Source organism: Erythrolamprus reginae, chromosome 7, assembly GCF_031021105.1.
Source record: "Erythrolamprus reginae isolate rEryReg1 chromosome 7, rEryReg1.hap1, whole genome shotgun sequence".
Classification (NCBI taxonomy): Eukaryota; Metazoa; Chordata; class Lepidosauria; order Squamata; family Dipsadidae; genus Erythrolamprus; species Erythrolamprus reginae.
Window position 1 is genome coordinate 42,587,036 of NC_091956.1, and position 16,107 is coordinate 42,603,142.

Here is a 16,107-nt window from a genome sequence, read left to right on the forward strand (position 1 = left end):
CCACTTCAGTCGTCTCAGCCATTGTTGGCACCACGTCCTCAACTACAGCAACAGATGCCGACTGCAACTCAAGAGCAATTTTCTGCCTTATCGCCATTAAAAGAAGAAGAAGTCATTTTGGAACGCAGGAGTCCCAGTAACTCCAAATCAGCTCAACGAGATTCCGGAAGCGGATCACACACTACAATCATTACCGTGCTTCTAAAAAATGTTCCTGATTCAAATTATGAGTATAGCACAAAACATTTATGGACTTTAGATAGCGGAGCTGCTTTTCACATTACTCACCAAAAAGAACTTTTTACTGAATTACATGAAACTGAATTAAAGGAGGTGTATGGATTCTTAAATCGCCTATCCCAAGTCGAAGGAGAAGGAAATATCTACATAGATGAACTGGATCAGATGATTCCACACGTTCTCTACATTCCAGAAGCTGAAAGCAACATACTCAGCCTTCATCGCCTAAACCAAGACTTAGGCTACAAAGCTATGCTCCTGAACTATGATATCCACATTATTAGAAATGGAACTGTTGTCGCATATGCCATTCCGGTTGGTGGTGTTTTCTACCTGAAGCCAAATTTTCATTCACTGGTAGATGTAAGTATGAGCATTCCAAACCATGAAAGCGCAGGCCCAGAGAGAAAACCTGCTGCTACTATAAAATCAGAGGCTCATAAAGCCAATGTACCCCAAGGTGTTCCGCATAATGTTGAAAATGCTAAACCTGTACTAACTAATAAACCTTTTCATTCCAGGTGCATCCACCGTTGGCATCGTTGTTTGGGCCATGCTTCATATCATGTCTTATCCAAGATGCCCAAGTGCGTGAACGGTTTCAAAGTCGATAGTAATTGTCCTATTTACCTTGACTGTTTTGTTTGTAACAAATCAAAATCAAAAGCTTCCCCCATTGCTAAGCATGCCCTTCGTTTGTCTTCACGCATTTTCGATTTGGTTCATACCGACATTGTCGGTCCATTTCGGCCTACTAGGGGTAATAATAAGTATTTCTTAACAATTGTTGATAGTTTTTCTAGATATGGTTTTGTATTTTTTATGAAACAGAAATCAGAGACGTTTCAGATCTTTACAGACTTTGCTGCACAGGTCTTCAATCAATTCGGTGTCCATATCAGAAGAATCCAAAGTGATCGTGGCGGAGAATTCATGTCTCAGCGATTCCAGAACTGGATGAGACGCAAAGGAATACGGCACCAAGCTTCAGCCCCTTACACTCCTCAGCACAACAGGATTGTTGAACGAAGGCAGGGTGTTTTACAGACTACGTATCGCTGTCTCCTAGAAGACGCTGATCTCGACAATTCCTACTGGGGCGAAGCACTAAGGTATGCAAACTACCTTGTTAATCGTCCTTGGAGCAGTGTTTTAAAACAAACTCCATACTACATGTTCTATGGGAAGAAACCCAACATTCAAAACCTTCACATTTTTGGCTCGTATGTCATGGTTAACATTCCACTGGCCCAGAGAAAGAAGGGCGGTGAAGTGGCAGAAAGACTGAGATTTATAGGTTTTGATGAAAGTTCCAAGTACTACAAATTTACTGACTCTAACTACAGAGCTATTATTTCCAATTCAGCTAAATTTGAGGAAGATACAAATTGGTCCAGAATACACAGTAATGATACTTCAGTTTATTTTCCTAAAGATGTCCAAGGTACAGCGCAACCTGATTCTCAGATAGCTGTTCCAGATGTTCCAGTTGTTCCAGATGTTCCAGTTGTTCCAGATGTTCCTGATGTACAGTCTTCACCAGTCGCAGATGATGTTACTAGCGTTGTAAATGAAGACGGAGATGACCAAAATGAATGGACCACGGTTCTAAGACGTTCCAGGAGAACCACAAAAGGAGTTCCTCCTCAGAGATATCAAGCGCAAGTAACTCAAAAATTGTTTCCTGTTATTTGCAACAATGTTTTATTTCCTCCCGATAATTTTTATCAAATAAGACATTTACCTGAACCTGAACAAGAAAAATAGTATGATGCCATGCAAGCTGAACTTGACAGTTTAAAGAAACTTAAGGTGTACAAACACGTTGACCCTCCAGAAGACAAGAGAGTTATTGGTACACGATGGGTATACAGAATTAAACGAAAGCCAAACGGTGAGGAACTATACAAAGCAAGATTAGTAGCACAAGGCTACTCTCAGACTTTTCCAGATGATTACACCGATACTTATTCACCTACTGTCAGAAATGAAAGTGTCAAAATCGCCTTAACAACTGCCGCTGCCCTGAATTTAGAAGTTTTCCAGTTCGATGTCGAAACTGCCTATCTGAATGCTGATCTAGATGAAGAAATCTACGTGAAAGGTGCACCCGGATTCCAGGACCAGGAAGGACGTGTCTGGCGCCTGCAAAAGAGTCTGTATGGATTGAAACAATCTGGTTTAATGTGGCACAGATGTCTCATTGACAAGCTAAATTCAATGGGCTTTATTAAGTCCGACTCTGATCAATGCGTGTTTACAAAAGGGCAAGGTAATGTTTATGAAATTGTTCTTGTTTATGTTGATGATATTGTTTACATTGGTCCAAATCAACGTATGAGTGAGATTTTTGCAAAAGGTTTAGAAAAACACTTTACACTGAAAAGCTTAGGACACATTCATGATTACCTAGGAGTTCAGATTCAGAAAACTCAGAAGGGGTTTAGCAAACAAGATTGATCAACTTTTGCAACAATGCAACATGGCTGATGCACGCCCATGTCGGTCTCCAATGCAGACAGACTTTTACAAGTTGACATACCAAAACAGTCCTTTGTTTAAGGACCAAACACTTTATCGCTCAGTCATTGGGTCACTGTTATACATTAGCAGTTGGACAAGACCCGACATTTCACTTAGTGTGAATTTGTTGTCATGACACGTAGGCAACGCAACTACATTTCATTGGAGATTGCTCAGATACATGAAGCACACGATGGACATGAAGTTGTTCCTGGAACCAGAACACAACAAGTATCCTGAATTGATTTGCTATGCAGATTCCGATTGGGCGAGTGATATTGAAACTCGTCAAAGTACTTCTGGTTTTATAATGTTTTTGAATGGTTGTCCAATTTATTGGAAAGTTAGAAAGCAGAAATTTATTTCTTGTTCCTCCACTGAGTTTGAATATGCTTGTGTTTCTGACTGTTGTAATGATTTAATCAATGTTTCTGCTCTCATTAATAGTATCTGGGCTGATCCAATGAAGCCAATTGTTATTATGGAGGACAATACTTCAGTAAAATTCATTGCTGAAGCTGAATATGTGGGAGCCCGTTCACGGCACATCGACTTAAGATATAAGAATGCAAGAAAATATGTGCAACAAGGATTCGTGAAACTACAATATGTGCCTACGAATGAACAGATCGCTGACGTGCTGAATAAACCACTGCCAGCTGACCAACACGAATACCTCTCCGAGAAAATGTGCCTTATGTGATCCAATGTCCCTGATGACTACCAAAGAAGGGGTGTCACGCTGAGAATTGCCAGCCACAGAGACATTCAGTAGTTAAAGAGTTAATGTGTGCCTTCCCTCTAATCACACCCATATTTACATCACATCCCACATAGTCATATCCGCCTGCTTACGTAGCAAGCATTCCATTCTATCTTTCTCCTTTCCCTGCAGCCATGTTCCGTCTGTTTTACAAGTGTCGCTCGTGGCACAATTTATTTTCTGTTTACTAAATAAAGTTTGTTTAGCAGAATGTCAGGCCGCAGGTGTAACTCAGAGGGTGGGAGCTCTGCTCCTGGGTCAAAGAAAGAGAAAGTTTTCCGTTTGTAAGGGGAGTTGGACCCACGGCTGGAAGTCTTGGCCGAAGGGCTGGAGCCAAGGCACCCTGCATCGCATTGCCTCTACCCTGCCTCTCAATAGGTGAATCGGATTTGGTGGGGGAGGAATGGAAAACTCATGATGATAGTTGAGTTGAGGAACACGGTCACCTCATAATAAGTAGGGCAAAGGAAATTAAAAGCAAATTAGAAAAATGGGGGAAATTACAAATCTCTTTTATGGGAATGATAGCCACAATAAAAATGAGTATTTTTCCACAATTTTTATATTTATTCCAAATGGCTCCAATACATTTAGACCAAAAATACTTTAGGGATCTTAATAAAATACTTTCAACATTTATTTGGAATAAAAGAAAACCGAGAATCAAATTAATATATCTACAAGACAGCAAAGAAAGAGGATGCCTAGGCCTGTCTGACTTCAAACTATTATAAAGTGGATCAAGGACTGGGTTAACTTAACCAATAAAAGAATTTTGACTCTTGAAGGACATGACCTTCAAATGGGCTGGCATGCCCATTTATGGTCAAATGAATCCAAAAAAACAAAACACATTTAATAAACATCTAATTAGAAAATCACTATTGAAAATTTGGCACAATATTAAAAAGAAATATTATATTAAAATTGCAAGGTAGCTTTCTACAATGGAGGCCTGCCTATAGTTGGATCGATTAAATTTGAATATAGGCAGGCCTCCATTGTAGAAAGCCACTATACCCTGATGGCTGCCTAAAACCAAAAGAATTACTAAATTTCCCAAATTTTAAAATGGAATGGTGGACATATACCCAAATTAATACCAGATATAAAAAAGACATGAAAGAAGATAGTATTGAGTTAACACCAAATCCCCTGGATAAAATCCTGACTGGACCAGATGAGAAAAACATTACAAAGTTATATAATTATTTGTTAGAAAACTAAAACCCAGAAGACATTGTAAAAGGACCCATGCTCGCATGGGCAAAAAACATTGGACAGAACATGGATGACAACTAGTAAAATTACACTTTCCACAGCTTATAAAGAAAATTTCTATAAAATATTCTACAGATGGTACCTCTCTTCCTCTAGAATAGCAAAGATGTATCCAAACGCCAACGCAAATTGTGGGAAGTGTAAGAAAGAAATAGGCACGTTTTACCATATGTGGTGGTCTTGTCGCAAAGCTAAAACACTTTGCAGAACTTTGCACAAATGGCTCTCAGAAATTACTCAAATAGAAATAGAATTTCCCCCGAAAATTGTTAGGAATTTGGGACAAGAGATATTCTAAGCAAACACTTCATCTAATGACGCAAATAATCACAGCCACAAGAATTACATATGCTCAAAACTGGAAAAGTCAAGAAATCCCGTCAGAAAAGCAAATAATAGAAAAAATCTATGGGTGCGTGGAGATGGACAAGATGACAAGAGACATCAAAGGCACGAAAGCAGATAAAAAAACAAACTTTGGGATAAATGGTACAACTGGATTGAGAAGAGAATAATTTAAAGAGATGACAAGAGATCAAAACATATTTAGATAATAACAGATGAAACATACAAATACTAAAGTTTAATACATTAAATTTATTTTATTTACTTATTTATTTAATTGGATTTGTATGCCGCCCCTCTCTGAGGACTCGGGGCGGCTCACAGCATATATAAAAAAAGAACAATAATATAATCCAATTAGTACTACAATATTAAAAACAATTAGAAAGAGAAGATTAACCTAAAAAATTAACTTATTAACCAAACATTCAGCAATCATACTTAAGGCATTCAGTGGTCAGAGGAAGATCTAAGAGTCCCAAGCCTGGCGGCAAAGATGAGTTTTTAAGCTCTTTCAGAAGGCAAGAAGGGAGGGGGCAGTGCGAATCTCTGGGGGGAGTTGATTCCAGAGGGCCGGGGCTCCCACAGAGAAGGCTCTTCCCCTAGGTCCCGCCAACGGACATTGTTTGGTCGAGGGACCCTAAGGAAGGCAACTCTGTGTGATCTCATCGTTCACTGGGATTCGTGCGGCAGAAGGCGGTCTCGGAGATAATCTGGCCCTGTGCCATGTAGGGCTTTATAGGTCATAACCAATACTTTGAATTGTGCCCATAAACTGATCGGTAGCCAATGCAGAGTGATGGTGAGATGTGGGCATTTCTTGGAAGGCCCAAGACTGCTCGCGCGGCTGCATTTTGGATAAGCTGAAGTTTCCGAACACTCTTCAGAGGTAGCCCCATGTAGAGAGCATTGCAGTAATCGAACCTCAAGGTGATAAGGGCATGAGTGACCGTGAGCAAAGACTCCCTGTCCAAATAGGGTCACAACTGGTGCACCAGGTGAATCTGGGCAAACGCCCCCCTCGCCACAGCCGAAAGATGGTGTTCTAAAGTTAGCTGTGGATCGAGGAGGATGCCCAAGTTGCGAACCCTCTCTGAGGGGGGTCAAAAATTCCCCCCACAGGGTGATGGACGGACAGATGGACGTATCCTTGGGAGACAGTACCCACAGCCATTCCGTCTTGTCTGGATTGAGTCTGAGCCTGTTGGCACCCATCCAGACCCTGACAGCCTCCAGACACCGGCACATCACTTCCACTGCTTCACTGAGCAGACATGGGGTGGAGATGTACAGCTGGGTGTCGTCAGCGTACTGATGGTAATTCACCCCATACCCTTGGATGATCTCACCCAGCGGTTTCCTGTAGATATTAAACAGCAGAGGGGAGAGAACCAACCCCTGAGGAACCCCACAAGGTAGGGACCTTGGAGACGATCTCTGCCCCCCCACTAACACTGACTGCGACCGACCAGAGAGGTAGGAGGAGAACCACTGTAAAATGGTGCCTTCCACTCCCAAACCCTCTAGCCAGCACAGAAGGATACCATGATCGATGGTATCGAAAGCCGCTGAGAGGTCAAGAAGCACCAGGACAGAGGATAAACGCCTGTCCCGGGCCCGCCAGAGATCAACCATCAGTGCGACCAAAGCAGTTTCCGTGCTGTAGCCGGGTCTGAATCCTGACTGCCAAGGGCCTAGATAATCGGCTTCTTCCAAGGACAGCTGGAGCTGGAGTGACACCACCTTCTCAACAACCTTCCCCATACAGGGAAGGTTGGAGACAGGACGATAGTTATTAAATATGGCTGGGTCCAGGGAAGGCTTCTTGAGAAGGGGGCGCACAAGTGCCTCCTTGTATGGAGCCGGAAAGGACCCCTCCCTCAAAGAAGTGTTGGTAATCTCCTGGACCCAAGCTCCATGTCACCTCCCTGCTGGCCGAGACCAGTCAGGAGGGACACAGGTCCAACAAGCAGGTGGCGGAACTCACAGCTCCAATGGCCTTGTCCACTTCATCAGGTGTCACCAGGTCAAACTCGCTCCAAACAGATGGACTAAGACGGGGCCCTGTCACCTTGACTGACTCGTTGTCAGTCAACTCTGCACTCCAATTGGAGTCAAGGTCAGTCCAGATCTGAGCGATTTTGTCTGCGAAAAATTTATTAAAAGCCTCGGCACTACCCTGCAAGGGTTCCCCAACTCCCCTCTGATTAAGAAGGGAGCGGGTCACCCTAAACAGGGCGGCCGGGCAAGATTCCGCAGATGCAATCAGGCCGACATTATATGCACGCCTTGTCGACCTAATCGCCACTTTGTAGATCTCAATATGAGCTTTTACATGTGTTCAGTCAGATTCGGATCTGGTCTTCCTCCAGCACTTCTCTAGAGTTCTCTTCTGGCGTTTCATTCCCTGGAGCTCCTCGGTAAACCAAGGAGACCTCCAGGGTCTGTTGCCAGAGAGAAGTCGCAAAGGTGCAATTCAGTCTAGAGCCTCCGTCGCAGCCATATTCCAGGCTGCAGCAAGCAACTCTGCCGAAATGTGGACAAGTGAATCTGACAAAACCCCAAACGCCCTTTGAAAACCTTCTGGATCCATCAGACGTCTCGGGCGGAACCTCCTAATCGGTTCCGCCTCCCTGTGGGGAAGGATTGGAGCCTTAAAATCAAGCCGCAGTAGAAAATGATCTAACTATGACAATGGCAACTTTTCTACGCCCCTTAATATGAGATCATTACTTAACTGTGCCCGAGAGGAAAACCATGTCGAGAGTGTGTCCCCTCTCATGAGTTGGGCCCTGAACTACTTGGGTCAGGTCCATGGTTGCCATGGTGGCCATGAACTCCTGCGCCAACCCTGAGGGTTCATCAAGTGACAGCAGGTTAAAATCCCCCAAGACAATAAGTCTGGGGGACTCCACTGCCAACCCGGCTACCTCCTCGAGCGGCGCAGGCAGGGCTGTTGACACGCAGCTGGGAGGCAGGTACGTGAGCAACAAGTCCACCTATACCCCTAGGTCCAACCTCATAGGAAGGGACTCACAGCCCACAATCTCAGGACCAGTGAGCCTACGCAGCTTGAAGGTCTTCTTGGCTATAATTGCCACTCCTCCCCCCCTTCCCTGGGGTCGCGGCTGGTGCCACACTTGAAACCCAGCTGGGCACATTTCCGAGAGAGGAACTCCCCCCTCTGGGTCCAGCCAGGTCTTAGTCACACATGCCAGGTCTGCCTCCTCATCCAGAAGTAAATCCTGGATGAGGGAAGCTTTATTTATAGCAGACCTGGCACTTAGTAGCAACAGCCTGAGCCCAGGGTCCGGATTTCACTTGACACCAGTTCCCCGGGTTGAGTCAATGGGGCCGGAACAAGGGACCGCTTTCAGGCAGCGGTCTCTTGTTCCCCGTGAACGGCCTGCCACATGTCTCCCATCATATCTGCCACCCCAGCATGACCGGAATATTCAGGCCCTCTACCACCCCAGAGATAGGCACCCCCATCCCTCCTGCCTCCAGGCCGCCAGACCAGCTGTCCCTTCTATACATTTCATACATCCCAGAAATCCTCTCCATCCAATCATATTCATACATTCATCTTAAGATTGATCTCCTTAATAAATTAAAAAATTAAAAAAACAAAGTTTATATCATCCATAGTGTCCCTTCACAATCACACTCACTATCATTTAACATACACATAATCAGTCATTCTCCACTCCTCTTCCCACCCCTACAATAAATAACCTTAGCAATATATCTAAAACAATTATTAAAAAAGATGTAAGATCCAATATAAATTGTTAAGTAATATCTGTACAAAAAGGCACATGAGACTGAAACTTAAAAATGTCTTCTATGGGAGTTCTTGTAGTTTGTGTCAGAGATTATAGTCTGATGAAAAATATTGTTTCAGTCTGAAAAGAAAAGACTGTCTCTTGCCCTTGCTTTCCTGACCATTATCCACGATCACCACAACAGTGGGGGTTAAATGGCCAAGTCCAAGGACCATTAAGTTTCCACAGCCCAGGAGTCGCAGCAGCCCTAACAGGAGCCCTAACAAGGAGGGTTGCTCTGGCATATTGGTTATTCCGAATGCCCCAACGTCATTCTCTGGTGTTCTAGGTTTTAAATAGACGCCAGCAACCTCCTCTGGAGTGTCTTCCGGCTTTTGTAGCCAATGCTAGCAGGCTCCCTCCACCACGTTCTTAAAGCCTCTGCCGAGCGCCCCCCCCCAAGACAGCAACCACTCCTACTGGCCACCTCCCCAAGTGCCTCGGTGTTTTCGGGTGTTTCAGGTGTTCCTCGGCTTTGCAGCTGACACCAGCAGGCTCCCTCCAGCATGTTCTTAAAGCTTCTGCCGGGCGCAGCCCCCAAGACAGCAACCACTCCCAATGGCCACCGCCCCAAGTGCCTCTGTGTTTTCGGGTGTTTCAGGTGTCCCCCCATCTTTATTGATGAAAGTAACTAACCAAATTTGAAATTGTTGTATATTGATTCAGAAATGTGGTATGATCTGCATATGTTTATGTTTTTTCTTTTTATTATATTGGGAAATTTAAATAAAGTTTTAAAAAAGCAGGCTTTAGAGAGACGGAGGCAATTTTATTATTCAACAATCCTCATTGGCTGATGGAAACACCACCCTCTTTGAGAATTGTGGTATCATTTTCAAATAGCATTTTTAGCAAGCTTCAACAAAGTTGAAAAACCTGCTTTATGACTGTCATGACATGATTATGCCTCCATCCAAATTTTCTTAATTTGGGAAGGGCGATCATTCCAATCTATTTATATCTGGAAGATATTAACTACATTAAAATAATTAATATTATTTAAATGTTATTTATTTTAAAAATAAACTACAGTGGTACCTCGAGATACTAGTTTAATTCGTTCCGGACCTGGGCTCTTAAGTCGAGCAGCTCTTATCTCGAACGACTTTTCCCCATAGGAATTAATGTAAATAATTTTAATTGGTTCCAGCCCTCAAAAAACTCACAAAGTTAGTCTAAATTATGCAGAAAGACATGTTTTTAATGAAGAAATGTACATGTACATATAAATGAATAATGAAGTTTCTTTCACTTAACTTGTAAACTTTCTTAAACTTTTAAATTTACATATGTTCAACTTCTCTGCCACCCAATCCTGTAGGACAGAGGTCCCCAACCCTTTTTGCACCAGGGACCAGCTTTAAGCGATCAAGAGAGGAATGGGTGAATGAATGGACGGAGGGTGGGAAGGAAGGAAGGAAAGAGGGAAGGGACAGGAACAGAGGAAGGAAGCAAGGAAACTTATGAAAGGGGAGAGTAAGAGAGGAATGAGTGAAGGGAGGGAGGGAGGGAAGAAGGTGGGAAGGAGAAAGAAAAGAAGAAATAGAGGAAGGGAAGGTAAAAGAGAGAAAGAAAAAGAGCAAGCAAGCAAGCAAGCAAGCAAGCAAGCAAGCAAGCAAGCAAGCAAGCAAGCAAGCAAGCAAGAAAGAAAGAAAGAAAGAAAGAAAGAAAGAAAGAAAGAAAAAAAGAAAGAAAGAAAGAAAGAAAGGGGGAAGGGACAGGAACAGAGGAAGGAAGCAAGGAAACTTATGAAAGGGGAGAGTAAGAGAGGAATGAGTGAAGGGAGGGAGGGAGGGAAGAAGGTGGGAATGAGAAAGAACAGAAGAAATAAGAGGAAGGGAAGGTAAAAGAGAGAAAGAAAAAGAGCAAGAAAGAAAGAAAAAGAAAGAAAGGGGGAAGGGACAGGAGCAGAGGAAGGAAGCAAGGAAACTTATGAAAGGGGAGAGTAAAAGAGGAATGAGTGAAGGGAGGGAGGGAAGAAGGTGGGAATGAGAAAGAAAAGAAGAAATAGAGGAAGGGAAGGTAAAAGAGAGAAAGAAAAAGAGCAAGCAAGCAAGCAAGCAAGCAAGAAAGAAAGAAAGAAAGAAAGAAAGAAAGGGGGAAGGGACAGGAACAGAGGAAGGAAGCAAGGAAACTTATGAAAGGGGAGAGTAAGAGAGGAATGAGTGAAGGGAGGGAGGGAGGGAAGAAGGTGGGAATGAGAAAGAAAAGAAGAAATAGAGGAAGGGAAGGTAAAAGAGAGAAAGAAAAAGAGCAAGAAAGAAAGAAAGAAAGGCAACTTCAAAAAAGGCTCACTGAGCATCTCTCACACTCTCTCTCTTTCTATCCCTCTCTTTCTCTTTCTCTCCCCCTCTTTCTCTCACTCTCTCTTTCTCACTTTCTCTCTATCTCGGTGTTTCCCAACCTTTTTTGAGCCGCGGCCGTTAGCCCGGCTGATTTTTCCCTGCTGCCGTTTTCACGCAAAACTGTCCTGGACTCCCGGATCGCTCGCTTCTCCGGCATCGCGCCTTTTCAATGCCGTCAGAGGGGCGCGTCAGCGGCTTCCGGAGCACAGGGAAGGGCTTAAGCCGCCGTCTTTTCCCCGTGGGAGCGCCAGACCTCTTGTCTGCCCGGCCCAAGGCACGAAATCGCTGCTTATGCCAGGCGGCTCGCCTGGAACACAAGCAATGCCACCTGGCATAAGCAGCGATTTCGTGCCTCGGGCCGGGCAGACAAGAGGTCTGGTGCGTCAGAGGGGCGTGTCAGCGGCGGGAGCCGGACCCGGCCGCCCCCCCCCCCCACGTAGAAGCCAAGCCCCCCCCAGCCGAGCCTGGTGGCAAGCTCGCCCCCAACCCCCGAGATCGAGCGCACGAAGAGGCATCTCTTGCCTTCTGCCGCGGCGGAGGAAGGCGAATGCGGCTTGGAAGCTGGGAGGGGGGCGGAAGAGCTAAGTGGCCAAAGACGTTCCGCCCCCCTCCCAGCTTCCAAGCCGCATTCGCCTTCCTCCGCCGCAGCAGAAGGCGAGAGATGCCTCTTCGTGCGCTCGATCTCGGGGGTTGGGGGCGAGCTTGCCACCAGGCTCGGCTGGGGGGGGCTTGGCTTCTACGTGGGGGGGGGGGCGGCCGGGTCCGGCTCCCGCTGCTGACGCGCCCCTCTGACGGCATTCGGCGGCTTCCAAAGCACAGGGAACGGCTTAAGCCGCCGTCTTTTCCCCGTGGGAGCGCCAGACCTCTTGTCTGCCCGGCCCGAGGCACGAAATCGCTGCTTATGCCAGGCGGCTCGCCTGGAACACAAGCAATGCCGCCTGGCATAAGCAGCGATTTCGTGCCTCGGGCCGGGCAGACAAGAGGTCTGGCGCATCAGAGGGGCGCGTCAGCGGCGGGAGCCGGACCCAGCCGCCGCCCCCCCCCACGTAGAAGCCACCCCCCAACTCAGAACCGCGGCTGGCGGGGGCGGGAGGAGGCAGCGCCGCACAGGACCCTTCAGGCCGCTCCACCCGCGTCGAGCCCCATCCCGGGCGGAGCGGCCTGAGGGGTCCGGGGGGAGGCGCTGCCTCCTCCCGCGCCCCGCCCCCGCTCAGCAATCGGCCCGGCGGCATTGCTGGCGTTCCAGGCGAGCCGCCCCGCATAAACAGCGGTTTCGTGCCTCGGGCTGGGCAGACAAGAGGTCTGGCGCGCGGGAGCCGGACCCGGCTGCCGCCCCCCCCACACGTAAAAGCCAAGCCCCCCCCAGCCGAGCCTGGTGGCAAGCTCGCCCCCAACCCCCGAGATCGAGTGCACGAAGAGGCATCTCTCGCCTTCTGCTGCTGGCCGCCCGCTCTCTTTCGCCCAGCGCTGCTTTGGAAGGCGCGACGGGAAGAAGGAAAGCGGCACGGCGGGCGGCCAGCGGCAGAAGGCAAGAGATGCCTCTTCGATGTGCGCGGACCCCCCCACCCCCAGCAGAAGCCAAGGACCCCCAGAGTGGGGCAGCAGGGGAGGCGACCGCCTCTCCACTCACCAACTGCTGGGATACGAGCCGAGAAGAGCCGGGCTGGTTTACTTTCCTTCCTTTCCGGAGTGAGCCACTCGAACAAAGCGTCACGCCCCCCTGACGCTTTTGGCGGCAAAAGAGCCCAGTGTCGCTTCGGAAGCCGCCGAAAGCGTCAGAGGGGCGCGACGCTTTGTTCGAGTGGCTCTGCATCAGCGTGGAAAGGAAGGAAAGTAAGCCAGCCCGGCTCTTCTCGGCTCGTATCGCGAATTTGAGCTCGGGAGACGAACAGAAATGTCTCTCCTCTCCCAGCTCTTATCTCGAGTAGCTCGTAAGTAGAGCTGCTCGTATGTCGAGGTTCCACTGTATTTGAAACTTTAACTATAGAAAACATTTAAAAGATAAGCTATTTAAACTGAGGAAAAAATCTTATGTGAAAAGCAAGAACAGCTGTACCAAAGGTGCTTTTTCAAGAGGCAACTGGACTTTCTCGTTTTTCTTTGAAGACATTTCCCTTCTCATCCACGAAGCTTCTTCAGCTCTGACTGGATGGTGGGGGATCAAAGGATTTATACTCCTTGTGGACAGTTGGTCATTTGCATTCTTTTAAGAGTCCTTGAGGCCACCTGGAGGTTTATCTGTGTCATCAGATTTATCTAAGTAATTCAAATAGGGTTGGAGTCTTCTTGGAACTGTTGAAAAGACTGTGTTGTAGACTGGAGATAGATGATATCATATTTCTCCCACTTTGTTCAGGGTTGTTCAATTTTGACATAGATGGCGTCTTTCAAACTAGTGGTCCTTTCTTTGCAAAATATGGATTTTGCTGTTTTCAAAAGAGTGGCTTTTGTCTTTTAAATGCAGAAGGACTGCTTAATCTTGTCCTCATGGGTTTGTTCTCCTATGTTGTACATTGGGAAAACAAAGCAACCATTTCATAAATGGCACAACATAGGGAGAACAAATCCATCAGGACAAAGATTCAGCAGTCTTATCTGTATTTAAAAGACAAAAGCCACTCTTTTGAAGACAGCAAAGTCCACACTTTGGACAGAGAGGACCTCTGGTTTGAAAGAGGGGTTAAAGAGGCCATCTATATCAAAACTGAACAGTCCTCTCTCAACAAAGGGGAAAGGATATGACATCATCTATCTCTAGTCTACAACACCGTTTTATCAACAGCTACACACCCATTTGCATTACTCAGATGACCCTGATGACACACATACATCTCAACCACTCTCTAAAAAAATGCAAATGACCAGCTGCAAGGAGTATAAATCCTTCCATTCTTTATCATCCAGTCCGAGCTGAAGAAGCTTCCTGGATGAGAAGCAAAACGTCTTCAAAGAAAAACAAGAAAGTCCAGTTGCCTCTTGAAAAAGTACCTTTGGGACAACTATGACCTGGATGACTGAGAATTTCCATAGACAAGAACAGCTGTCTTTGGATAACAATAAATCAAGATTATCCTTTAATAAATAAGATTTGCTTATTTCAATACAATTATAAAAACGTTTAGATCAATAATTATACCCCATTCATGTTAAAAAAAATTTAAACTGTCAATTAAAAAGCCATGATATACCTTGATTTCTACTTATATTATAATTACCTGAGAAAGTGCACTACAAGAAAGCTCAGTTATACGTGCTGCAGCAGTTGGATTACTAGAGCTGATAAGAACAGGAGGACTGATTTCCATTGAATGGCGATTCTGAGACGACTGTGAAGCTTTACTGGACATGGTAAGGGAAGTAAAAGAATGGCGTTTTTTAGTATTCTTCTTCACATCAGTATGCTTTTGAACTGAATTGCAATGGGATGTACCAGAGGTGCCTTCTCCAGAATCTACTGAAGGAATTGATGGTTTGTCTACTTCAATAAGTTGTTTTGCTGTTGAGTTAAACTGCAAGAAAATAACCATGAAATATTAACACTATCGCTCGATTAAAAGGAAAATTGTGTTAGTTCCATTGTAATTACGTATTGTGAGTTAATTTTTATTTTTGCATCAAACCTGAATGTTTTATAATTCATTATATTTAGCTGCTCTATATAAATGTGAGGAGATTAAAAAATAGAATCTTTATTCTATTCTTCACTGATTGCTTAATAATACTGGGGGGAAATCTGTGAAGTGAATTAGTGCAATCATATGTATACCTCTTTGGGATCACAACTAATGTAATCTTTATGTTTAATTATATGCCAAAGTACAACCATATGCTTGATTTTCATAGGAAGCAAGACTCAAGTTCGTATGGGGTCTGCTTATTTTATGGGGTATAGATAGATGCAAAAAAGACAATTTTATCAGCAATTAAATCAGTTTAATTTATCAGAAATTTACTTATTACACAGACTTTTAAAAAGAAAAAAATTAATGATAGACCAAGGTAAAAAAAATCACACACAAATATATACACACCACATACATAAGGGCAAAGTCTACTGGTTATCTCTAAACCTCAATCTCTTTATAGCCAGTTATAAACTTAGAGGAGGACTATGGAAAGATATACCAGTTGTACCAATGCCTCTTTAAATCCCCCCACCCCCAAAAAAGTCAATTTATCACAGTAAAAATCTGAAAGTTAGCAGATAAAGAAGCTGGAATAGATTTTGCCAAACTGCAATATCTTCCTTATTATATAACATACCAAGACTGTTAATTTAAAAGCAACAGTCCAGGCAACTGTGGTACTTGCACTATCTTCCCTCAAAGAAATCATGTTAATAATTAGTATGGATGTTGTAAAGGATGTTAGTAAAGGATGTTGAGACCCTGGAAAAAGTGCAGAGAAGAGTGACAAAGATGATTAGGGGACTAGAGGCTAAAAGATATGAAGAATGGTTGCAAGAACTGGGCATGGCTAGTTTAATGAAAAGAAAGACCAGGGGAGAGATGATAGCAGTGTTCCAATATCTCGGGATTGCCACAAAGAAGAGGGAGTCAAATTATTCTCCAAAGTTCCTGAGGGTAGAACAGGAAGCAATGGGTGGAAAATAAACAAGGAGTGAAGTAACTTAGAACTAAGGAGAAATTTTCTGACAGAACATGTTTGTTGTGTGCACAGCCACACTAAAGCCAGAAATGGTGAAAAAACAGCCAAACCGGAAATTCGAAAAAATGGATTTCTGGTTTGCTCATTGGGCGTTTTTTGCACTCTTGAACCTTCAGAG

The 16,107-nt window shown here is 44.8% G+C and overlaps 1 protein-coding gene across 4 annotated transcripts in view; it reads right to left on the minus strand.

Annotated features, from left to right (window-relative positions):
• Nucleotides 1-16,107, minus strand: part of SH3RF1 (SH3 domain containing ring finger 1) — a 146,614-nt gene that overhangs the window by 62,184 nt on the left and 68,323 nt on the right. For all 4 annotated transcript variants that reach the window (XM_070757405.1, XM_070757404.1, XM_070757403.1 and 1 more), the window contains exon 5: nucleotides 14,537-14,830. In XM_070757405.1, coding sequence (XP_070613506.1) covers nucleotides 14,537-14,830 — 294 coding nt within the window. The remainder of the gene's footprint in view (nucleotides 1-14,536; nucleotides 14,831-16,107) is intronic.